Source organism: Lepisosteus oculatus, chromosome 17 (genome assembly GCF_040954835.1).
Source record: "Lepisosteus oculatus isolate fLepOcu1 chromosome 17, fLepOcu1.hap2, whole genome shotgun sequence".
NCBI lineage: Eukaryota > Metazoa > Chordata > Actinopteri > Semionotiformes > Lepisosteidae > Lepisosteus > Lepisosteus oculatus.
In genome coordinates this window covers 760,465-785,492 of record NC_090712.1, presented here as the reverse complement: position 1 = coordinate 785,492, position 25,028 = coordinate 760,465, and the positions used below count along the sequence as shown (strand labels likewise).

The window sequence follows — 25,028 nt, the reverse complement described above, 5'->3', positions numbered from 1 at the left end:
TTCAATATTTCAAACCTTTGGGCTCTGGGCTCTCTCTGGGGCTCTGGACTCTGGACTCTGGACTCTGGACTCTGGGGCTCTGGGGCTCTGGGGCTCTGGGCTCTCTCTGGGGCTCTGGACTCTGGGGCTCTGGGCTCTGGGGCTCTGGACTCTGGGGCTCTGGACTCTGGACTCTGGACTCTGGGGCTCTGGGGCTCTGGGGCTCTGGACTCTGGACTCTGGACTCTGGGCTCTGGACTCTGGGCTCTGGGGCTCTGGGGCTCTGGGGCTCTGGGGCTCTGGACTCTGGACTCTCTCTGGGCTCTGGACTCTGGACTCTGGGCTCTCTCTGGGCTCTGGGGCTCTGGACTCTGGGGCTCTGGACTCTGGGGCTCTGGGGCTCTGGGGCTCTGGGCTCTCTCTGGGGCTCTGGGCTCTGGACTCTGGGCTCTGGGCTCTGGACTCTCTCTGGGGCTCTGGGCTCTGGACTCTGGGCTCTGGACTCTGGACTCTGGACTCTGGACTCTGGGGCTCTGGGCTCTGGGCTCTCTCTGGGTTCTGGACTCTGGACTCTGGACTCTGGGGCTCTGGGGCTCTGGGCATCTTCACAAAACGTAACTCAAGTAGATCATTCCTGCCGGGAACAGTCCAGTCCAGGATTTAAAACAAAGATTTACAAATACAACAAACCCCCTGCGTTGAAAAAAGAAAGTTCTGCCTCACATTTCGCACCGTCAGTTCAAGGATGACTATTTAGGCTTCGTTAAACATATCTCAGGACCTTCACTCAGCCCCGAGACGCGCACTGCCCGCCCTGCGGGACCTGGCTGGCGCGTGGATCGGCTCCCGCCCAGGTGACCGCGGGACAGGTGCGACGCTGGCTGCGCGCGCCTCCCCGCCTTCTCGCCCCCCCCCCCCCGCGCCCGCTCGCCCGCGCACGCATGCACGAGCGCGCCCCTGCGAGACTTACCGTGTAGGTGACGGTCTCTTCCACATCTTGGGAAACAGCGCATCTGACAAAGACGCTCAGGTACAAACAGGCTCTCAGCATTGTGAATCGTCTTGAAAAGAGAGTGGATACGGAGAGAAGTTAAATTGCGATGTTTTTCGCTCGTAGCGTTTCCCCCTGACGATGAACACAATTTACACACCAATAATTACATCAGTAGTCGAATTGTTGAGCAAGTGTGAACTTCTCCCAGCGGACTGGCTCTGTTTTTATTGGCCAGTATCCAGCTAAACTTGAAATACTGGGAGGCAGCAGCTTGCTTGCGTCTGCAGTCAGAAGACCCTCCGTGCGCTCGGGACGCTCTGATCAAGCGCTACCGCTCAGCGATCAGGGCTTGCTCTCACATCAGTGGAAACAGATTCTAAAGATACTGTAAAGATACTGCTTGTACTCATGAACATACAGCATGGCATCGGCGGTAATGCAACATATTTGCACATTGTACAACAAGTCTGATCACTTATTATTCTGTTCTGAAACAGCGACATCCCAGCGTTAAGACACAATCAGAAACAGTGCTGCACTGAAGTAGATTAGTCATCATCAAGTTATTTACGTGTCGCGGCTCTCGGCGATGGACACGCGAGCACGTTTACTGTCAGTGTCTTGCGGCGCCTCGAAACGACACGAGTCCAGGATGCGGAGCGTCCGCGCAGGTGCCGCGTGCAACCGGAGAGTCCGCGCGCCGGGCAGGTGAGAGCCGACAGCGGCGCACCGGGGTGGGGGGGGGGTGGTCAGGGGGGAGCGCGCCCCTCCCTACCTGGGGGACATCCTCCTGTCCGCGGGGGACGCAGGCTTCAGGACGCGCGGTGGCCCGGCGGGTGATTCACGTGCTTCACGCGGCGGCGGACCTGCGGCTCGCGGCGCTCCGCATGGTAGAGTAACTGGCGGCGGCAGCTCGCGGGGTTTAATACCGACTACAATCGCGGCGAGCGCGCGGCGGCAGTGGAATGCAGGGGGCGGCGCTTCCCGCAGGTCGCACACGCAGCGGCGAGCACAGGGGGATCTCTGTGCGCTTCATTTCTATCGTCTTCTTGATCGCCCCGAGCCCTGCGGCGCGGAAGGCAGGGTGGGGCGCCCCCTGCCGTCGCCTCTGCGCTGCTGGCTGAAAGTGGGGCACTGTGAGTTGTAAGACCGTTACGCAAATGTTTCAGATATTTAGTAAATGCAATGGATTTGATTTTTTTTTCTTTCGGAGAAAGAAAAGAAAAACTGCTATGATTAAATAATGAGTATCGACACAAAGTTATAACCGGCATTAGGAGAAATGAGCAACAGGAGACGGAATGGAGGTAAAGAAATGTTTGTTCAAACCCTGCTTTGAAATGAGTTAAACCATTACAAATAAAGTGGTCATGAACTGTGGTCAGTGATCCTAGAAAAGAAAGTGCAACTAACTGCATTTGATACACTTGCTGAGGAAACAACATTGGTACACCGGTGACTTAGATTAATTATTTGCGCAGACGTGACACGACAGAATGTCAAGTGAGCTGTTAGCTGCGTTAGTCTTTCAGGTTTTGTTAAGTAAAATCCAAGAATTTGTGCAAACGACAACACGCAGAGGGGTCCCTCGCTGAAGACGCAGAGGTTTCTGCCGCTGAGACACCTTGTGTTTTTGAAGTGAGTCTGGGGTCTCCCCGGCGCTGAGCTGGACCGGACGGAACAGTTCGGCTGGGAAGTTTATCTTAAGGCTCAGAGGAGAGTTGACGTACGTCTTGGCTGGATGAGGATTGCTCCTGAGATGATAGAACAGTTATTACAGTTTTCCAGATGCGGTGCTGTCCTGTCGTTCTCGTATATATGCGTACATAATGTATTGTAAGTATATTAACTGAACAAATACCACTTTGCTGGCGTTGCAGGCTAGCTTGTAATTTAACATCAATATTCACTTATAAACAAATTGTATTTTTATTCTTTAAATTATGTTCCAGAATAAAGTTTTTTTAAAACACAAGGCGGTCACCGTGTTTTCGATCTCGATATAATCTGATAAACATTTACAAGACTGCATCCCGGAAGAGAATACCGGCTTTGAAGCCATCACCCCTCAGGCTGATATCGACTGGGTCTGTTGTGACCCCACAGTTACATCTGTTAAAATATTACCCGGATGTTGTGGTGAAATTCGTCAGAGTACACAGCAGATACAGTAAACCACAAACTGGTCGATCGATCAGGTCGCTATTCGATGTCTACCTTAGCGATATAATGTTACTGTTTATCAAACATTATGAATTTAAATGACTGGACTATACTAAACCATTGTGGATCCGTGGAGCCAGTGTCACAGTAAATATAGTCACCAGGGAACTCTCTGCGAGCTCCTTTCAAACCGGCGTGTGCTCTTCACCTGCCTGTTGTTCACCAGACTGCGATTACATCAAATCCGACAGGTTGTTGTTTTATTCAGGATACCAATTACACCTTTTCCTGGAGCAAAAACATATTTGTGACAATTTTTGTTAGACACACGTAAGATTTAAAGAGATTAATATTTCGTGTTTTTTCACACGGCACATTGTGAGAGGGTAACGTTTTTGGCTCGTTTCTCTTATGTCTGAGATTCCCCGGATTAACAGATTTGTAATCATGCTCGTTCTTTTCTCCAGATTTACACGGTGGTTGACATGAGAAAAATAAATAATAAATCCCTGTTTGGAACTGATTGGATTACGAACTGGCGGTCCAGTGGAGTGTTGGGTTCTGGCTCTGTCTCCTCCGGACTGGTTTCCCGGCTCTGCCCAGTTCCGCGGCGCGACAGGCGCTCCAGGGTGCAGTGGGGAACCCCTACCCCCAGACCCAGTCTGCAGGGCCCACACCGCGAGGGTTTCCGGGCAGTGGCGTTTCGGCCATATGTCCCGCTCCTGGCACTGTGGTCCGTCGGCCCCTGGCTGGAGAGAGAGGGAGCCAGCAGCTCCAGGAGCGGCTCTCTGTGTGTGGGTGGAACCGGCTCAGGTACTGGATCTGGATCTGGAACCGGCTCAGGTACTGGATCTGGAACTGAACTGGAACCGGATCCGACTCAAGTTGTGGATCTGGATCTGGATCTGGCTCTGGCTCTGGGTGTGAATCCTGCTCCGGTTCTGGTTGTGGTTCGGGATCTGGATCTGGATCCAGCTCTGACTTGAGCAGGACTTGAGCAGGAGTTGAGGAGGACGTTAGCAGGACGTGAGCAGGACTCAAGCAGGATGTGAGCAGGAGTTGAGCAGAGTTTAGCAGGAGTTGAACAGGACCTGAGCAGGAGTTGAGCAGAGTTTAGCAGGAGTTGAACAGGACGTGAGCAGGAGTTGAGCAGGAGTGGAGCAGGATGCAAGCAGGACTCGTGCAGGATGTGAGCAGGAGTTGAGCAGGACTTGAGCAGGACATGAGTAGGAGTTGAGGAGGACGTTAGCAGGACGTGAGCAGGACTTGAGCAGGACTCGAGCAGGAGTTGAGCAGGACTTGAGCAGGACATGAGCAGGAGTGGAGCAGGAGTGGAGCAGGAAGTGAGCAGGACGTGAGCAGGACTCATGTAGAACTCATGCAGGACGTGAGCAGGAGTGGAGCAGGACTCATGTAGGACGTGAGCAGGACGTGAGCAGATATGAGCAGGATGTGAGCAGGACTCGAGCACAAAGAGTAGGACTCTGGGGAGTCTCTGCAAAGGGTTAAACTGGTTAAACTCCACTTTTAACAGATCACTTCAGCTGGCTGTCCGAGAGCCGAGCTGGAGAGAGGAACAGAAGTCACTGAGTGCAGGGACATGAGTCACAAGCCCTGTCTGGAATCTGTACGTCTTCACTGGTGCAGAAGCTTTCTGCTGCTTCTTCGAGACCTGAGCTGAGTCTGCTCCTCTTTGCCTTGAGGTGTTGGCAAAAGTATCAAGACATGATATATGATATTAAACCACCAATATAGGAGCTGTTTTTTTCTTCAGAAGCCCCTGTCTTATCTGCTGTCAGTTTGTGCGGATGGCAGACTGCTTACAAAAAATCTGTTATGTACATTAGTGCACATTCAGAGGAAAACAGCCTCTGGGTGACAAAGTTATTAAAATCACTCTCTGCTTCTTGTTTCTTGTTTCTCGCTGAGCTGCTCTATCCCCAGTTTCAGGTTTCTGCATTGATAATCCCCCCAATGACAGATGTGCTAAACGAACCGGGGGTCTGTCACTCTGTGGTGAGGTTAAATATCTTACATGGCATCACACATAATTTATTGAAAACCGATACACACCTTGGAACACATGTGATCTTTTTTATTATTTTGCATTACAACATGTGAACGAAACCTGCATTCCAAACCTGCTGCTTCAGTAAGTGGAGAATACAGAAAAGTCTCTGAAGGTCTGTTTAGTATATTACTTTCAAGGTCCATTATTAAGATGGAAACAGCTTATGCAGGAATACGAACGAACCGAAGCTGCAAATGTAAGTAGTTTTCCGTCCACTGCTTGTACCCGCTTGTTTCAGACTTTGCAGGATCGTGTTGATGCAGCACGGCCGGGTTCTTCTCTCTCACACACGAATGCACGCATCGATTCAGAGAAACTACGACCTGCGACACTAACAACTACCCCCCCGGCGCTCTGCTCTGCTCTGCTCCCCTGACTTGTGCTGCTTATGTTCGGACTGTAGGGGCCCAGTTCACAAAGAAGAACAGCTGTTGCTGTAGCATTTAGCCAATACATCGTAGGGATGCAAGGAGTCACAGCGCAGTTTGAGGTAAGTTTAATTACAACGAAAATGGACATTTCCGGGAAATGGTGACGGAGACACACACACAGGATGCCACAAATTGCAACAGTTACAGAGGGTTTTGTAGTCCGGCCATGTGATTACAATTAAAGAGAGTTTAAGAGCGATGATTTCCCTGATTAGCCCAACGGCTATTCCTGATTACTTTATCCCACCTTTCAGCTATTCTTGAAGTGTCACCTACCAAAGCAGGTGTCTCTTTAACTTCCCTCAAGCCAGGTCAACGGTAACGGCCCTAGGCCAGAGTTAGATCTCTGCATCGTACAGTGCTGGATGAAAAAATACATTATCTACTCTCTGTGATGGGTCATAAGCCAGCGCAAAGGCTCTTAAAAAAGTTATCCTAATCTATTTACCATTCAGTGGTGTCGCCGACAATCCGCCAGTATTTGCGAGTTGAACCTGTGATGTCGGGTTTGCGGTGAGCTGCTCGGCTCGGGGAAAAGGAACACGGCGCCCAGGGCTCGGACCTCGTCAGCTCACAGCGGGGCTGTGAAGTGCGCAGGGCTGACCACAAGGCGGCACTCTTCATCTGCTTTTCGTTCCCAGCGCACGATAAAGGGAGGAGATCCCGCACGACGGCAGGGACCTGATGCGAAGCTGACTTGGTGCCTGTATCGTCGTAGCTGGATTCAGGAGAACTGGACGGAAACGCTCCGTCTTTTTGACTCACTGCAGCCTCCTGCTTGCGATTCAACAGCGAGTATGAAAGACACTTTCCTGTCAGGGTTGCTAGTGGTTTGATAATCACTACCCACAGTCACAGTGCTGTTGTAGCCACATGCCTTCTGTCTGGCCTTCCCATGCCTGTGGACGAGCACTGCACTCCCCTGGTCTGAACTAGACCTAGGCAAATTATTCACTCCCCTGCATGGACTTCAAAAATATGTAATATTCACGACTGATGAGGTCTAAATTCCATTTGAATGTATTTTAAACATTTCTTATGATAAAATCATCTATTCCTGATCATCAAACGCTGGTTCACTGTGGAGCATTTCAACAAAGGGGAGACCAAACAGCCAGAAAGGCAGGACGGTGTCCTGTGTAGGATATATACACACACCCCACACACACACCCCACACACACTTATACACACACACACACCCCACACACACACCCCACACACACTTATACACACACACACACCCCACACACACACCCCACACACACTTATACACACACACACACCCACACACTTATACACACACACCCCACACACACTTATATACACACACCCCACACACACACCCCACACACACTTATACACACACACACACCCACACACTTATACACACACACCCCACACACACTTATACACACACACACCCCACACACACTTATATACACACATCCCACACACACTTATATACACACACCCCACACACACACCCCACACACACTTATATACACACACACACCCACACACACTTATATACACACACCCCACACACACTTATATACACACACACACCCCACACACACTTATATACACACACACACCCCACACACACTTATATACACACACCCCACACACACTTATATACACACACACACCCCACACACACCCCACACACACTTATATACACACACACACCCCACACACACTTATATACACACACACCCACACTTATATACACACACACCCCACACACACTTATATACACACACCCCACACACACTTATACACACACACCCCCCACACACACCCCACACACACGTATATACACACACCCCACACACACTTATATACACACACCCCACACACACTTATACACACACACACACCCCACACACACTTATATACACACACACCCCACACACACTTATATACACACACACACCCCACACACACTTATATACACACACACACCCCACACACACTTATATACACACACACCCCACACACACACTTATATACACACACACCCCCCACACACACTTATATACACACACACCACACACACATTTATATACACACACACCCACACTTATATACACACACCCCACACACACTTATATACACACACACCCACACACAATTATATACACACACCCCACACACACTTATATACACACACCCCACACACACTTATATACACACACCCCACACACACTTATATACACACACACACCCCACACACACTTATATACAGACACACACCCCACACACACTTATATACACACACACACCCCACACACACTTATATACACACACCCCACACACACTTATATACACACACACCCCACACACACTTATATACACACACACACCCACACTTATATACACACACACCCCACACACACTTATATACACACACACACACTTATATATACACACACACACACACACTTATATATACACACACACCCCACACACACTTATATATACACACACACACCCACACTTATATACAGACACACACCCCTCACACACTTATATACACACACACCCCACACTTTTATACACACACACCCCACACACACTTATATACACACACCCCTCACACACTTATATACACACATACACAGGCACACACCCCTCACGCACTTATATACACACATACACAGGCACACACACCCCACACACTTATATATACACACACAGGCACACACACCCCACACACTTATATACACACGCACATACCCCCCACAAACGTATATACACACATACATAGGCACACGCACCTCACACACATATATACACACACACAGCCACACACACTTATATACACACATACACAGGCACACACACCCCACACACTTATATACACACATACACAGGCACACACACCCCACACACTTATATATACACACACAGGCACACACACCCCACACACTTATATACACACGCACATACCCCCCACAAACGTATATACACACATACACAGGCACACACACATATATACACACATACACAGGCACACACCCCCCCACACACTTCTATACACAGATACACACACTTATATACAGATGCACAGGCACACACCCCTAACACACTTATATACACGCATACACACATACCCCCCACAAACTTATATACACACATACACAAGCACACAAACCCCACACACTTATATACACACATACACAGGCACACAAACCCCACACACACTTATATACACACATACACAGGCACACAAACCCCACACACTTATATACCCACATACACAGGCACACAAACCCCACACACACTTATATACACACATACACAGGCACACAAACCCCACACACTTATATACACACATACACAGGCACACACACCCCTCACAATTATATACACAGGCACACATACCCCACACACTTATATACACACATACACAGGCACACACACCCCTCACAATTATATACACAGGCACACACACCCCACACACTTATACACACACATACACAGCCACACACACTTATATACCCTCATACACAGGCACACACACCCCTCACAATTATATACACAGGCACACATACCCCACACACTTATATACACACATACACAGGCACACACACCCCTCACAATTATATACACAGGCACACATACCCCACACACTTATATACACACATACACAGGCACACACCCCACACGTCGTATACATGCACCCTCCACATATCTGCATGCACACCAGTACAAATTCAAGCCACTGACTAACCCAGTCAGCATGTCCCAGGGAGGCGAGAGGAAATCTATATGGGCTCGAGGATTTAACCTGTTTTTCAGTAAGAAAAAGTTTGACGTTTGTGCCATAGAACAATTCACTGAAATGGCAAAAAAGAAAGTCGTAATTCAGTTCATAGTAGAGAAATATATGCTGAATTGTTATGTTTCACTAATAATGTAAAGGAGCATTAAAATTCTAAAGTTTGGCACAGTAAGTACAGTGTTATGTTTTTGCTGGTCTTGTAACAAAATTTCCTTCATAATACCTGAGATTAATGCAATCAGTTGAAGACAAGACCTGTTTCAGCTCTTGGGGCAGAGATCAGAGAGTGGGAGGTCATACAGAAAGTTAAATACAGCTGTTTTTGGAGGTGTAAAAATAAAATGGTCTCTTCCTCTTTTTGATGGATATTTATAACATCAATTTCACCTTAAAAAACAAAAGGAAAGAAAAGCAATTGGAAGAAAAAGAAATTGTACAAATAATATGAATAATCTGGATGAACAAATGTAAACATTTAACTATGCAATTTTCTAACTTTCTTGTTCTGTAATCTATGTTTACAATACACAGAAATAAAATGTCCATATACATAACCCTTAACTGAAATCATCTTATGTGTATTATTGCTATTAATACTGGATTATTAATGATTGTGCATTTCAAACTCTTTCTGATGAATAAGACAAAACTGTTGAGAAACAGTCACGGCCTTCCAGTCTGCATTACTTTCCAGTGCTGCCTAAATGATCAATATATTGGTATATCGTGACAAAGATAAACCGATCAGTTTATTTGTGCAGGGATATTGCACAAATAAACAAATAAATTATACTGCTGAATCAGAAATAGCTTAAGAACCAGAAATGATTTTATTTCTTCTATCTTGTTTCTTCTCATACCAAATAAAAATGTATTTTCTTTCCAGTACTGCATCTTTATTTTGGTGACACGCGCTAGACTTTGTGCTGAATAGTCCCAGCATGCTGTGGTGCTTCATTCGATGCTGAAGGCAATGCATCAAGAACTGATGGCCCCTCTACATCATCCAATCAGTTCCTGATGCAGTATCTGCCACATCAGAAAGCTCAGGGTTCCCCCAGCGCGCACGCTGGCTCAGCATCTGGTCCGCATCTGGAATCAGCAGAGGTGAGGCCAGCAACTGAGGAAGGCGCACTGGATTTAAATGAAAACATCAGAAAGGTGAGGATGAGGATGAGAAGGAAGGAAGAAAATGAAAAACAAAAGAAACAAAGGACATAAAAAGGCCAAGAGAAGAGGCAGCAGGCGGTACTTTCGACCGGGGCAGTTGAACTCGTTAAGACACGCTTGCTTAATTGCAGTGACATCCCTTTTCAGAGCCTCCTGCCCCCAGCCTCTGAGCGGTGGCCGTGGGGGCCGATCGATCCTGGGGCGCGGTAAAATCGCTGCGTTTAGCATAATCCCAGCGGCCACCATGAGAGGAGCTATTAACTGCTCACAGTTGCCAGCTGAGATTACGCCAGACCGCAGCCGCCACGGCGGGTGGCAGGAGGGCGCGCGTGGGCACACACCCGCAGGTCAGAGCTGGCGCATGGCGCCCCTGTGGCACAGCCTGTGGGGGCTGCGGAGCCAGATCCTCGCAGGCCAAGAGGCAGGAATATTCGGGATCACCCCTCAGTGCAGTCTGGAGACGCCCGAGCTGGGCTCTGTCGGCACAGACTGAGCCACAGCTACTTCCTTCCTCCGAACTCCAGGAGGGACAGACAGCGATGGGAGCTGGAGGAGAACGATCAAAGGATCTCTGACATATAGGAAGATGTTTGAAACATATTAAAGGTTCCGAAAGAGAGCGTTCAATCCGACTTGCTGGGGTTTGTCAGCTAGTAGCTTATTGATCTGAAATCTTATCCCAGAGAGAATCCGTCTCATCAGTATGTCAGGGTGGATACATTTGCCCAATGTGAAACAGACAGAGGACTTCTTTTAAAAAAAACAATCTAACCTTAACTTTTATTTGAATAACCCGTGATTTCATGTTCTGTATTTGTAGTTCCTAGGATCTGAGAGTTAAATTGATTTTATTCCATATTGCTCAGAAATAAAATCATATCTAACCAGCTGATGTAAAGTGGGTAACTGTGAACAGGCTAATCTGTTTTTTAAAGACTCGCTTGAGGAAATAGCACAGTGGGATAGTGGTTGGCTCTACTTGTCCCACAGTTCCAGGGTTATGGGTTTGATTCCAGATTGGGGTATCTGTGTGGAGTTTGCATGTTGTGTCTTACTTGAAGCTGTGTTCAAATAAGCTTTGCTAGGTGCTTCAGGATCCCAGCCGTGTGCAAGTTAGGAGCGGCTGCTTATTTTAAAGTCATTTTCTAAATGGTCCCTATCCAGGAGGGAGATCAAAGGGATTTGACACTTCATTCCCAGCACAACCAGTCCTGACAATGAGGCTCCAGAGAAACAGAACCAAACGAGCTTGATGGAGTGAGCGGCCTCGTCTCACCTGTGATCGTGTTCTGACACTGCGGGGGCGCGGGAGGTCCGCAGCAAAGGACCCAAGCAGGCCGGTCCCAGTCCCGGCACGGAGCGGACGGACTGCCGAATCTCTCCAGGTGATTGTGAGACACGGAAACACGTCACAGTTGCCTGCAGAGATTACACAGTCAGGCCCCAGGCCGGCAGGGCGGCCCTCCTGCTTCCCTTCCGCTCCGGGAGGAGGCCACAGTCTGGACAAAAGTCAGAACATAATCGCTGAGAAACGAACTGGGCGAATTTACAGCCTTCAGGTTTAAGTATCCTACCTGTCAAATAACTGAACGTGTGTTAATGTTCCTGCTGTGCCTCTGGAGTGGCATGGTCTTTTCTGCTTCCAAAGTTCCCTGTGCATTAACCCACAGGGCTGGAGGGATACTGGAGCAATCAGCTCCACATTTACTGGCAAATAAATACCGCTTTCATGTTTTTAGGAGGGAAAAAATAAAAATCGCTCTGTCGGATGTGCCTCTTTTTTAAAAAAGACCCTTTAAAATAAAGGTCTGTTCTGGATTCAGCATGCTGATTTTCTCCCTGAACTTGTACGGCTGTTATACAGATGTTTTTAGCTGCAGCAACAACAGTCACATAAATGAAACCACAGCCGGAGGTTTATGTTTTACTCTTCAGCTCTGTTTGCTCCTGTAGAAATGAAACGGCAGTCACTTGCACATGCAGCTGGGCTTGTGAGCTCCAGTACTTCCCAGAGAGCTTCCTGGCCTGTCCCTGGAGCTGCAGCAAGGTCTCCTTTCGGGATGTGAATAAACGTGATGCAATGGTGTTCGGGGAGAAGTAAACAACAGCTTAACCTGCTGCCCAGCCTGGCGAGTGGCAGAGTGCCCGCTGACGGTTAATCCCCCGCTGGCGAGCAGCGCAACAGCTGCCACACGTCTTGTCCTCAGTGAGCCCCCCGCAGCTCGGACACCTCTGCCATTGGTAGAGTCCGGTGGTTACCGTGGCGACGGCGGAGGCCGCACGTGCCCCATTGTTGGCGCCCCCTCCTCCGGGGTGAGCCGCGGGCCCCGGGGACGAGGCGCCTTTAAAGTGAGGTCACGACCTTTTGACCCCCCTCCCAGATTCGGCAACAAATTGAGAGGCAGTAAAGGCAGGAGACGTGGGGGGGTGGAGAAAGATGGATGGGGGAGAAAAACAAACACTTCATTGCTGTTGCCTACAAAAACAAAATGCTGCACATGCTAAAGTGTTACATTGAATCTGATTTTTTAATGTGGTAAACTAATCTACGCATATGGTTACCAAGGATACTTCTCATTTTCCATTCCTAAACCTTCCACTCAGAGCAACACCAGACGTCTGGGAAGGATTCATACGGATACCGCTCGCAACCTCGTTTCAGCAAAAGGCACAAAATATCATACAAGTTTCTTTAAATTCTTTAAATCTAAATTAGAACTATTCAAATAGAACAGTTTTTTCTTACATTCACAAATGATTAAACGTTCGCGTTTTGTTTTACTCCACAACACGGAGAAAAGTAAATGTTTCTGAGTTGCAACTGGTATTCGTGCTGTTGCTTAAGCTGTGGGCTCCCTCTTCTGGTTTACTAATATGTCGGTACAGAGGAAACACTGCTTAAATGTCCTAAGGTGAGGAGTAATTTCTCACTTTGTAAACTTGGGTCCTGCGGCCGCTCCTTCACAAAAACAACGCAGAGTCTGACGTGATCCAGAAATCAGTGTCTGTGTTATTCGTGCCATTCTGTGCGAGTATTGTTTTTGCTATTCAGAATAACACCATTATGCCTTTAAATATCACATTTCAAGCTACAGTGAAATAATACGGGTTATGTATTTTTCAACTGAAACACCGGGCTGTAATGGTCATAAACCATAGGTTTCGGTAAAAAAAAATATCGCACAGAATTGAAACTAACAGAATGTGTAAAGTGTTTCCTATAAACCCAGAAAACAGAAATCGGAACACGACTGCTGCTTCTATCAAGATGATTCCAGCCTGCGGTAGCTGGGCTCCTGTGCAGTCTGACAGCAGAAGAGTCCTGCGATTCAGCTCCCAGGAAGTTGCTACTTGTAAGCTGTCAGACTGCCATTCAGAGAAGTACAATTATTAACATACCAAGAGAAGGGGCATGTTTAAAAATCTCCTAAAAGATAACAGAAATCGAAATCATAATTAAAAACGTACAAATAGTAATTTAAATTGCGAAAACCTAATGCAATGGTGATGACCTAACATGCCGTAATTTCAATCTCCTTTCTTAAACTCTGTCATTCTGTTCAGAGAACATCCGAACAGAATAAGACACGAGCATGTTTATTTTTTTATTTTAATATACTGTTTGCGAATCAGCATTAAAATAGCCAATATTTCCCGACCGATTAAACTGAACCATACCTAAATCACGTTAGCTAAAACGTGTATTAAAAATAGTATTGGAATTAAAACATATCGGTATAAAATATTTGATGACATTTCTGTAAAAAAATATCGAATAAAATATCTCAGTATACCCCAGTAGCAACATTTGTTAAGGAAAGCTCCGTTTCCAGACCTGAGAAATTCGGCTGGTTGCTTGTGTGACAGAACTAGTAACTCGCTAGTGAAGGGACTCAAAATATCTCTAACTTGATTCAGAATCCGTACTGTAACAGACGCCTTCGATATTATATAGGCCAGATGAAAACAAATGACTGTCTGGTCCAAAACGTAAATAAATTGTGAACAGAAACTTAATCTTAAAAATTAAAAGTGTTACGTTGAATCTGATTTTTTAATGTGGTAAACTAAACAGAACTAAGTTCGAAGTGTGCACCTAGTAAGAACTAAGACATAACCACATGCACACTCTTGTTAAATCGTCAACTCTTTCATGCTTCTAATGAGCTTAAGTTAACACGGAGTATTTTCTCTACTTCATTACAGGTAACCGCGTTAGCAAGAAAAGGCTTCGAGAAACGGCCTACCTGATTCTAAGCTTGTGATAACTGCGCCTCCAAGATGAAAGGAAGAATAAAACGTGTACTAGTCATTCTTACAAAGCTGCGGGTCTCCCAGCCCTGACACAGGCCAGTGCTTAGTAACTCTGGAGTGCTCTTTTCTGTCCGACAACAGAGAAATGTAAAGTTTATTGGACGGAGCAGGCTGGCGGTGCTGGCTGCGTTATTCAGTCAATGGGCAGAGTCTTTCTGACAGTCCTGACCCTCCGAGCCGCGGCCCCGCTGCGCGCAGCAGGGTCGATCGCTGGACGCCATCTGTCAGGGCACCGGTCTGCTGCAGCTTTACAGCTGAAAAAAGTGTACAAAAGCAGAACAATTTGTCCGACATAGCTAAACGACGATTCAGCCATTAGCCATTTAAAAAAAAAAAGACCAGAACAAAGGTCTTAAAAAACACTGGCGCATTTCAACAAACACGTGCCCAGTCGTATTTGTTCTACAAGCAGGCTACGCGACAGAGAAGTTGATAAAGTCAGGGATCGGGCCGCTGTTGGTACAGCTGAGACAGGACGAGCACCGTTAGTCCACCTGTCCAGGCGTCAGTTCCTTCTCAATAATGGTTTGCGCATCTAAAAAAACAAAACATTTCAGTACTTGTTGCCATTTTGCAGAGATAATGTTGTGAACTCATGGTCAATAAACGTAATCACTGATTACAATTATTAGTACAAGACAGTGTATACTAGCAGTGATTAAAAGGCTTTCGCAAACAGAAATATCTGACTGGGAAGAGTAGCAGCTCTCTAGCCTCACCGGACCGAGTGGTCCGCAGTGCCTTGTCTCAGCACCTGCTGCCTTTCTGCTGCCCTCTGCTACTCTTCTGGTGGGTATTGGTTATGTGTGTCGCACCAGCTGCCGGCCCGGCGTCGGAGCCCGCAGTGACGCAGGGCGGGGGCGTCCTCGCTGTGGCCGTGGTCCGCGAGCCAGTTCACCGTCCCTCCGCCACACTGGAGCTGCTGAATTTGAGAAAATGCTCCCGGAACTTAACTGTCGCGAAAACGCCTGCTGTTACACAGTGTAGTTTTCCTATGTCATTACTTCAAAGCTAAACTAATTTTACAATACACATTCAACAGTAACATTATTTTTTCCTTTTACCTCAAACATATAATTAGCCTAAATTGATACAAAATAAGGACTTTAAAACAGGATGCACACCAGAACAGATCTCAACATCTTTTTTCTAACTCCAAACTAAATAAAATTCTATTTTTGTCAACCTTTTTAACTAGATGCAGGGGTAGTTTAACTATGTTGAGGTTCAATAAAAAAAAATAACAGTAACCTTTGAGCGTAAATAGTTATTTATTACAACCACACTGGAGAGCATCCTCCTCACCATTCAAAACAACATGAAGAGCCCATGCAACAGCTCTCATTATCTGGTCCTCCTCCTTAGTGTTGTGATAACAGTTATACCACATTTTCCTAAAACTGCAGGTTTTAATCAATACGTTCCAAAATGTAACTTCTTACAGATAACACCGACTGGACAATTCTCACCAGTTACACGGGAAAAGCGTTAGATGTAGAATCCAGTGGGATCACACTAATGTAACCCCTGTGCGTAATATTATCTTATTTGGGATTCATCCTTAAAATCTTCACCACCTGTATGCTACTTCAAGAAATTCCAACCCCTAATCCTAGATTTCTCCAAACATAAAAGATTTAAAGTGACTGCAGAGGCCACTTAACAAAAAGCTCTGCTGCTTCCAGATCCCACTGAAACATGAAGTTATGTGACCAGTCCTACCACAGCATTTTGGAAAAGTACAGCAGCTGTCAAGTTTTGGAATAATCCTGGAGTTTTTTTTCCTCAACTAGCAGACTCTGTTTGGCAGCTACAGTTTTCTCCCAAGAAAAAACAAGATGGAATTTGTCAGTTGGAGGCAGTTTTCAAAGGCCCGCTGCACAATAGCCCTGCCGCCTGAAGTCTGAAGGAGTCGGGGCAGCGGTGACCTCCTGCAGAGGTTAATTGTACTGCAGGTCTTTAGGCCCGGAGGACACAGCACTGTGCAGAATGACACTGAGGGAGGGGCAAGGAGGCAGGCAAGCACTGCAGGAGAACCGGCCTCTTGCGGATTATCCCAGACCTGGTCCTGGAGGGCCACATTGCCTGTAAGCCTTCCGTCCGACCTCTTAACGAGCTGAACCACCTCGTTACTGGTTTAACTGGACCTGTTGAACAGCTACTGTGCTTTAAACAGAGCTGGAAAGCCTGCTGACAGCCCCCTGCTAGGAGCAGGACTGGACACCCCTGTGTGAAATATTAAGCAGTGGGTTACATTATAAAAGCAGACCTGGCTGCTTTTTCATCAACCAATTAATTTCATATAAGGGCATCACAGATTACAGGAACCTTTTCAAATTACCAATTCATCTACTACATTCCTCCTTGTCATTGCTGTTAGCAATGAAATAGGCTGGTGACACATCGTGCTCTGATTCCCATCTAACAATATTTATTTCAGGTCTTCTTTATTGGACACATAATTTCTCAACACCCCATTGTGTCAGATGACATAGAAAGCTGACAGAGGAGGAGTGCGATTACATTTTACAGGTTTGCATATATCACCCCGGCGATTTGCAGTGGTTTAAATTTGCATTTATGCTGCATGCAAATGAAAGGAAAGCAATTTAGAGCTTGTGAAATCAGTGACCTTTCTGTTGCGTTCTCTGTTTGGGTGATCACAGCGATCAATACAAAACACGCATATGAGGGGTTTATAGCTGGATTTTCATTATGCTTTTTGGCATTTCATTCTTTCCACTAATTCCACTGCCTTTTGCTGTAACACAGATCTTCGGGCAAGAAGAGTTCACAGAGGCCCTGCACTGGCATGTCTACCTCCAGTGCAGTAACTTGAGCAAACTGAGACCTGATAACAGGGTGTAGGCAGCAGTGTGGAGCAGGAGTCAGGGGCTACACACTCTGAACCAGATGGTTCAAATCCCATGCAGGGCTGTACAGTTGTGACCTTCACTAAGACTACTCAAGTAAAAGCCCAGCTGTATACAGTAAATGGGTCTCCAGGTTATCACTGTAAATGAGTGTGAATTGTACTCAGTTCATCCATGTGCTAAAGAAAAGAATACAAAAATTACTAAAACAATCAAAGCTCAGGAAGACCTGACACATTTTTAGCTACTCCTCAGGTTTATCAGTGTCAATCTTACAAAGCCCTGATATAGCTTTCTGTTGTGAAAACCTGGCGGACCGTGACCAAAAACAATTCTCTCCTAATTTTTCGAATGAAAATGAAGCATCAAATATGGTCCAAATCATGTTCCTTTTACCTTAATATTGCCATTATAGACAATATTATTAATCACATTGTTCTGATTGGAATAGGTTTTTCAATCAATATTTATGATACTATTATAAATGGATCTTGCAGGAATATTCAGTATTCAGTCAGAAAAACTGACACCCAGCATCTTATCGTGTAATCATGAAGTTGCAGCAAATAAGTGAACAATGAAATACACGATGATTCCAATACTTATTTCTGCAATTCAAAAGACCTTTATAATGCACCGGAACCTTTACTCTTTCAAGGTACCAGATGACTTATTGGAACACCTTTCATACCTCTTGCAAGGATCAAGAGGTGTTCGGTACACTTGAAACTAGATCATTTTAAAATAAATGCCCCTTGACAAGCAATATTATCTAAACTGAATAATGTAAGAAAAACACATGTTTCAGATGCAGGTAAATACTCTGGCAAAACCAGACTCCAAAGGTTCAATGTTTGTTTATGCCACAACCTGTGCTTGTGCAGATCCTAGCTTTATTAAGGCCACACTTACAACAGCCACAAAAGCCACACATGCTGCCTTTGAAGGTCTTTTCCAGAGTTCTGCATTAAGACTGGTGGCATTGTATTGAGTAGATCCTTGGAGAGTCTGGTTTGGAGACAGCAGATCACCAGCATCTCTTCAAGGCAAAATGAAACGATGTGAAACACATGCCACACGTCTCCTTACCTTCCTCAGGAGAGGCTCCCAGCTGGCTCCCGGGGCTGGTCTTGCAGATGAAATGGCCGCGGGACTGGGGAACCTCGTGCCCCTGTGGCAGCGTGTGGGGGTCAGCAGTGAGACGCCCCTCTGTGCAGCCGGTCCAGCAGCCTCGCTCCTCGTGTGATGAACGGCCAGATTACATCGCCGTTGTACCGTTCCTCATCCAATTACCAGCTCGTTCAGATGAAGAACAGCCACAAAAGGTTGTGCATTCTAATAAGTGACCTTTTAAAATGATTTTATGACGGCACTACACGAAAGGAAGACACAAGCGTATCTCCGTATAAATCTGCACAATTCAGTCTCCGGAGCCAGACTGAGGGTAAGGCGTCTGTCACAGCAGGCAGGCTGTCTGTCCACCGAGGCCAAACTGCTGCTATCAGAAGGACCCCTCTGGCAGTTCTGTGGTGGAGGTTATTCATTAATGTGCTGATGAAGGACACTAGACTCCAGCTAGCTTCTCCAGTCTCAACAGACTGGCGCTGTAGTTCACTGTTAACATCACAGAATCGCAGAAAGTAGATGTTACAGGTTGACAGATGAAAAGTATCCCAATAATAGTAATATCGCCTTTATAAAATCTGTTCAGCTCTTGCAATGCAATGCCATCCTACATCCTACATCCTAGAGATTATTATCGAAGCTAAATTTAGGATGGACACTGCTCTTCAGATATTCTGAAGGGGGCTTTCTTCCACTCCCTGGTGAGATGGGCGATGACGTGCAGTTCTCCATCGCTGGAATGAAGAAATCAAGGGACGTCAACGCCAAGAAGTAAAAAAAAAGCTTTCTGAGGAGTCAGGAACTTTGCAGAACTGACCTGATTAGAAAAGGCTATTTTTATCAACACAACCGAAACTGCCCACTCTGAACAGGAGAGAGAGTTGGGTGCTATGCCTGTCCATAAGCACCCTCGCAGAGGAAGCAAGGCTGGGCCTCAGCGGGGCAGTGTCACACAACAGCTGGGCCCAGGCGTCCTGCCTCACTTATCAGAACCTATGGACACCCGCTCAGTATGTGACCTGACACCATGACCTGCTCAGCATCAGTGCTCAAGGGGTTGAAATAATAATAAAAATTTATAATTGCTTACACTTATATAGTGCTTTTCTGGACACTCCACTCAAAGCGTTTTACAGGTAATGGGGATCCCCTCCACCACCACCAATGTGCAGCCCCACCTGGATGATGCGATGGCAGCCATAGTGCGCCAGAACGCTCACCACACACCAGCTATCAGTGGGGATGAGAGCAGAGTAATGAAGCCAGTTCAGAGATGGGGATTATTAGGAGGCCATGATTGGTAAGGGCCAATGGGAAATTTGGCCAGGAAGCCAGGGTTACACCCCTACTCCTTTCGAGAAACACGCTGGGATTTTTTAATGATCACAGAGAGTCAGGACCTCGGTTTTACATCTCATCCAAAGGACGGCACCTGTTTACAGTATAGTGTCCCCGTCGCTATACTGGGGTATTAGGACCCACACAGACTGCAGGGTGCCGTCAATACTGGCCCCCACTAACACCTCTTCCAGCAGCAACCTTAGTTTTTCCCAGGAGGTCTCTCATCCAGGTACTAGCCAGGCTCACACCTGCTGAGCTTCAGTGGGCTGTCAGTGGTGAGTTGCAGGGTGACATGGATATGGCTGCTGGCATATAAGTCACAGTTCCTGAAATGGCACACTGGTGTCCGGGGTATTAAAGTAAGAAGCGTTCTGCTGGGCCGCACTTTGCCCCCTCACTGCTGATGGGGTGTCTTATCGGTCCCCAGCGCCAGCTGGCTTCTTCCCGCTGCGCGCTCCCACCTGTCCGCGCGCCGGTATCGGCGGGGCTCAAGGCCTCCCGCGCGAGAGGGAAGCCCGCAGCGCGCGGGCACAGGTGAGCCTCCGTCCTGCTTTCCCAGCGCTGCAAGTCAGACCTCAGTACAGTCAGACACGTCTATTTAAATATCATACGTTTAAAAATGATCACAATCTCTGCTGTCCGATATCCAGTTGCACCCAAAGCTTTCAGGGAGAAACGAAGCTCTTCCTCCGGTCTTGTCAGTTCGTGCTGGTTTTCGAGTTTGTGAAGCTTGAGCATACCCCTTAATCCCGGCTGCGGATTCCGGGACGGCCTTTCAGCCTCTCCGTGAGATGACTGATAGTTGTATTAGCAGCAACACTGTAAAAACAGCGAATGCCCAGACCCACCTGCCCGGTTTCTTGCCTTTTATCACCGCAATGAAAATCCACACCTGTGGGCAGCTGTTCCGCCTCCCTGCAGCAGCACCGCCCTGCTGGTCGGTCATCTGTGGGAATGACGAGTTCATATGATTCAAAAATAAAAATTCCACATCTGGAAAACTGAGACATACTGGTCATGCTTCCAGGCCATGCACAAATTCTGTGGTGGCTGTAAATTGCATGTGAGACCTGACAGTTTCTGTCACTGTGCGAAAGCTATATCCACTGCTCGGATTGTACTACGGAAGATCTGCTACAGTATATACAGTATGGCAAAATAAAATCGAGCCTCTTTTTTTCGCAGTAGTGCTTGTAAATACATGTTAATTTTTAGTTAACCCAGAAGATATTGTAACGCATATGAGTGTAACGCATATGGCCATCAGAGCGGGGACGTCACCGCCGTTCCCTGTAATAGCAGGACCACAGCCCCTGGGCTCTCTCTTTGGCTCACCGGGCTGGGTCCCTGTTGAGTGACGCGGGAGTCCCGGGTTCGAGGGGCCGACCTAACGCGGCAAGGGCGCCCACCTGAACTCCCGTTGCGTTACAATATGATTCTTTAAGGAAATTGCTTTCCCATCATGAAACTAAGACCTGCGATGATGTTATACACGTGGAATGCGGTAATTCTGCGAAACTCTATCAGTAATTTGAGTGAAACTCATTCTTTAGTTTTTCAAGACGGTATTTCAGCTGGCGGGATGTTCTGTAATGGACAGTGGACACAGCTCTCAAGACTGCGAGCGGCGCGTTTCCGGCCGTGTTTGTGTCGGAGCAAAGACCCGAGAGCCCGGGCGCCTGGGCAACAGCACGAGCCGGGAGCGAAACCGGTTCAGAAAGCGTTAACAAGTCGTGCGAGCGACACGCGCCACGTTCCGACGCGCAAGTACTCGCGCGGACAACCACAAGAGACGTCAGGCTGCCTGGCTAGTAACAGAAAATAAATAACTGCACGTCAGTCTAAAACTTCTCTGTAGTCCTTCCCTGTGTGGGCAAGCATTTAGTGGATATCGCTGGAGTTTGTCAATATTCAAACATGTTCCCGTTCAAAAAGTCTAAATTTTAAAAGTAAGGAATTTCATCTTGCAGTTAGACATACAAGTAGCTTTCCTTCTAAACAGATACTGGACGTAAAAAATGCACAAAGTGTGAATATTTGGAAATCCCCAAAATAGAGATATATCAATTGCCCAGTGCATTTTTGTTAGTTCGGGTTAGATTTTCATGTTTCGTACAGAATGTCCACTACCTCAGTCCTGTTTCCAGATCAATCACTCCCAGTGTGTTGTTCACCCTGACACACTGGTGCCACGGTGCTGTGGACACTGTGGACATTCCTGTTGGCTGAGGCTCACTTGCACTCATTTTGCAGAACTGTAATGATTATGACTTTCAGGAAAAGCAGCACACCTCCCTAGTTGGTGCAGGAGCCCTGATTCAGACAGCTCATACAGTGGTGCAGACAGGCCATCAGCACCAAAAGCATCTTATTTTCAACTCATCTGACTAGGGCCAGAGGGTCATCAGGTTGTCCTGCCAACTGAGCTTGTAATTGGTTAATTGAACTTAATTAATCCAATTGAACACCATTACCTGTCTAATAACCAGGAACTGATAAGCAGGATGCTGCTCCTGTGTTCTGAGAGGAGTATCTCTAAACTTTAGGAGCCCTGAGTTTGAAATGAAATCAGGGCAAAGATATTGGGCACAAAGACTTTTCCAATAACCCGACACAGGGATCCATTAAGGAGAGAGCAGTGTTGCTCACAGTCCGAGATCTCAATCCAGCTCACCCTTTGGCATTTCCATGGTAAAAGGAGGAAGAAGGCTGTCTGATAATACAAGGTTATCAGATGCCTGGTAGACAGAACTGCAGTGTGTGAAGACCATTGGCTCTCTGATGCTTTTACCCAAAGCAGCTCACATCTGCAGCCATTTCTGCAGCTGGGTGTTCCACTGCAACAGTGCAGCTGCAGACACACCTCCCTGAGCACCTCCCCGAGCACCTCCCTGAACAGCCCTGTCTCACCTGGCAGGTGGGAGGTGTGTTAATGAGCGCTGACGTCTTACGTTCCTGCACATTTGCAAATGTAACTTTCTTCTGTAAAATGTAGAGAAAGTTTTTTATAAATGAAAACATATACTGCATAAAAATCAACTACAATAAAGAGGGCATTAAATGCAGTAGCTTCTACATTCTATATTGATAACATACAAAAACACTTTTACTGTGATCTGTGCAAGGTACCAAATGCCTAAAATGTCTTGCAAACCAGGATTATGGCAGCTTCAAAATCTTTTACAACAATGTGTTTGTTTCTGCACATAAAAGACCAAAAATGACTCTCAAAAGCAAGTGAATTCTGAACACCTGGAGCAGGAAAGGAGATACAGTCTGGATGCCCTCCTGTGACCATCCCATAATATCCCATGACAGATGCTTATGTCACAGTCTTAAATTTCAAAACACTGCAAACATTTTGACAAGAGTTGTTTTAACAGGGCTGATTGTGGCTTTGCAGTGGTGATTCTATAATAGTGGCTGCTGTACCTTTTCCTCACATATCAAACTGTCGCTCCTTCACAAGGTTTTCCCTGCTGCTCGTCAGCAGGGTGGTGATTCACTGCGGGTGCCTCCTGTCCAGCAGTAATCTCACGGCACAAGCATGACTCACAGACAGGGCCTGTGCTTGCTTCAGACTCGCTGCTGCCTGTCCTGCCGGGGGTGGGAACAAGCAGTCTGCTTCACGCTGGCGCAGCGCGGGCCGGCTGCGGAGTGTTTCAAACCAGGACTCAGCGATCCGGACCCAGGCGGCCTGGTGTGTCTGCAGGCCCTCAGGCCAGCTGCGCGCAGCTGATCATGGACTCAATGGGACCAGTCTGATAGCTCCTCCCAGCTGCTCTGAGGAGACCGGGAATACCTGCAGTCACAGCGCCCCCCGCAGGACTGGGGCTGCCCTTCCCTGCTGGATCTGATTCATCGGGATCCTTCAACGAGGGCTTAGAATAGATTTGAGGCGTTATGTCCTTACGGTTATGAGACAGAGTTCTGAATTCAAATGTGCCTGAATTATTCAACTCCAAAATGATGTGCAATTTTTTAAAATTGTTTTCCTTTCCTTAGCCATCCCATTTTAAAAGTGAAAGAACCATGTTGCTTCAGGTTAAACTGAGACCAAAAAGGGAGAAACTTGCAGAAAGTCCAGCCCGGAGAGGGAGGAGACAGGGAGATAACGACCCAGAGACAGGAGCAGAGAGGCCCCGATGCTCTGGAGTGGGGTTTGCTGGGGCAGCAGATGGTGGCAATGTGCTGGTCAGATGATCAAAGCTTAAGCCACAGGTAAAGCCAGCTGTCCAGTTTAATTGGATGGTGACCCGCCCCCTTTTCCAGAGGCCCAAGATTATCCCAGGCAATCACAGGCAACATAAATTGGATTCAGCTATCTCTATAACATGTTATATACAGTATACTTCAACCACTTCAGTATAATCAACTGTTACTCTTGCATCTAATCACTGTTCCTTCTTATCAACACAGAGTGTTTTATTGAAACTACCAGTGAGTTCACCTGGCCTGCATCAGCCTTGATCACAATGTTTTGGTGTAGAATGGGAACAGACAAACTGATGATTTACTGTCATGAATTCAAGCTGTTTTATTTAGTGGGGTCAGGTCTTACAATTAGTCCAGATTTAAAAGTGTTTTTCTAAGACATAGGAAATAAGAACAGATTATCCCGCTCTTTCTGTACTCCCTATAGCTGCATTGTTTTGTAAACAAAATGTCCACTGGATATGAATTACAAGCCTTATTTGTGTCTCACAAATCCATAATCTTAAACTATTATATTTTCTAAAATTATTAGATATTGTAAATAATTTAAAAAGTCAAACATGA

General features: G+C 46.8%; 1 protein-coding gene and 1 long non-coding RNA gene across 7 annotated transcripts in view; both read right to left on the bottom strand.

The window, feature by feature from the left end:
* The window catches only part of LOC102689216 (EGF containing fibulin extracellular matrix protein 1), a 61,178-nt gene extending 59,184 nt beyond the window's left edge, over positions 1 to 1,994 (bottom strand). The window contains exons 1-2 of one of the 6 annotated variants that reach the window (XM_069179911.1): positions 1,749 to 1,994; positions 950 to 1,040 (exon numbers count right to left, since the gene is read on the bottom strand). In XM_069179911.1, coding sequence (XP_069036012.1) covers positions 950 to 1,040; positions 1,749 to 1,759 — 102 coding nt within the window. In that variant the 5' untranslated portion in view covers positions 1,760 to 1,994. Of the gene's footprint in view, positions 1 to 949; positions 1,041 to 1,544; positions 1,657 to 1,748 lie in introns of those variants that run through there. The other 5 variants (XM_069179910.1, XM_069179912.1, XM_069179914.1 and 2 more) reach the window with 5 other exon arrangements.
* A 15,152-nt stretch (positions 1,995 to 17,146) lies between these two features.
* LOC138223885 (uncharacterized) lies at positions 17,147 to 24,014 on the bottom strand. Its single transcript, XR_011182281.1, has 4 exons — positions 23,682 to 24,014; positions 21,098 to 21,195; positions 18,873 to 19,642; positions 17,147 to 17,962 (listed from the first exon to the last, which is right to left on the bottom strand). It is a non-coding gene; the product is annotated as an uncharacterized lncRNA (long non-coding RNA).
* Between the last annotated feature and the right edge of the window lie 1,014 nt (positions 24,015 to 25,028).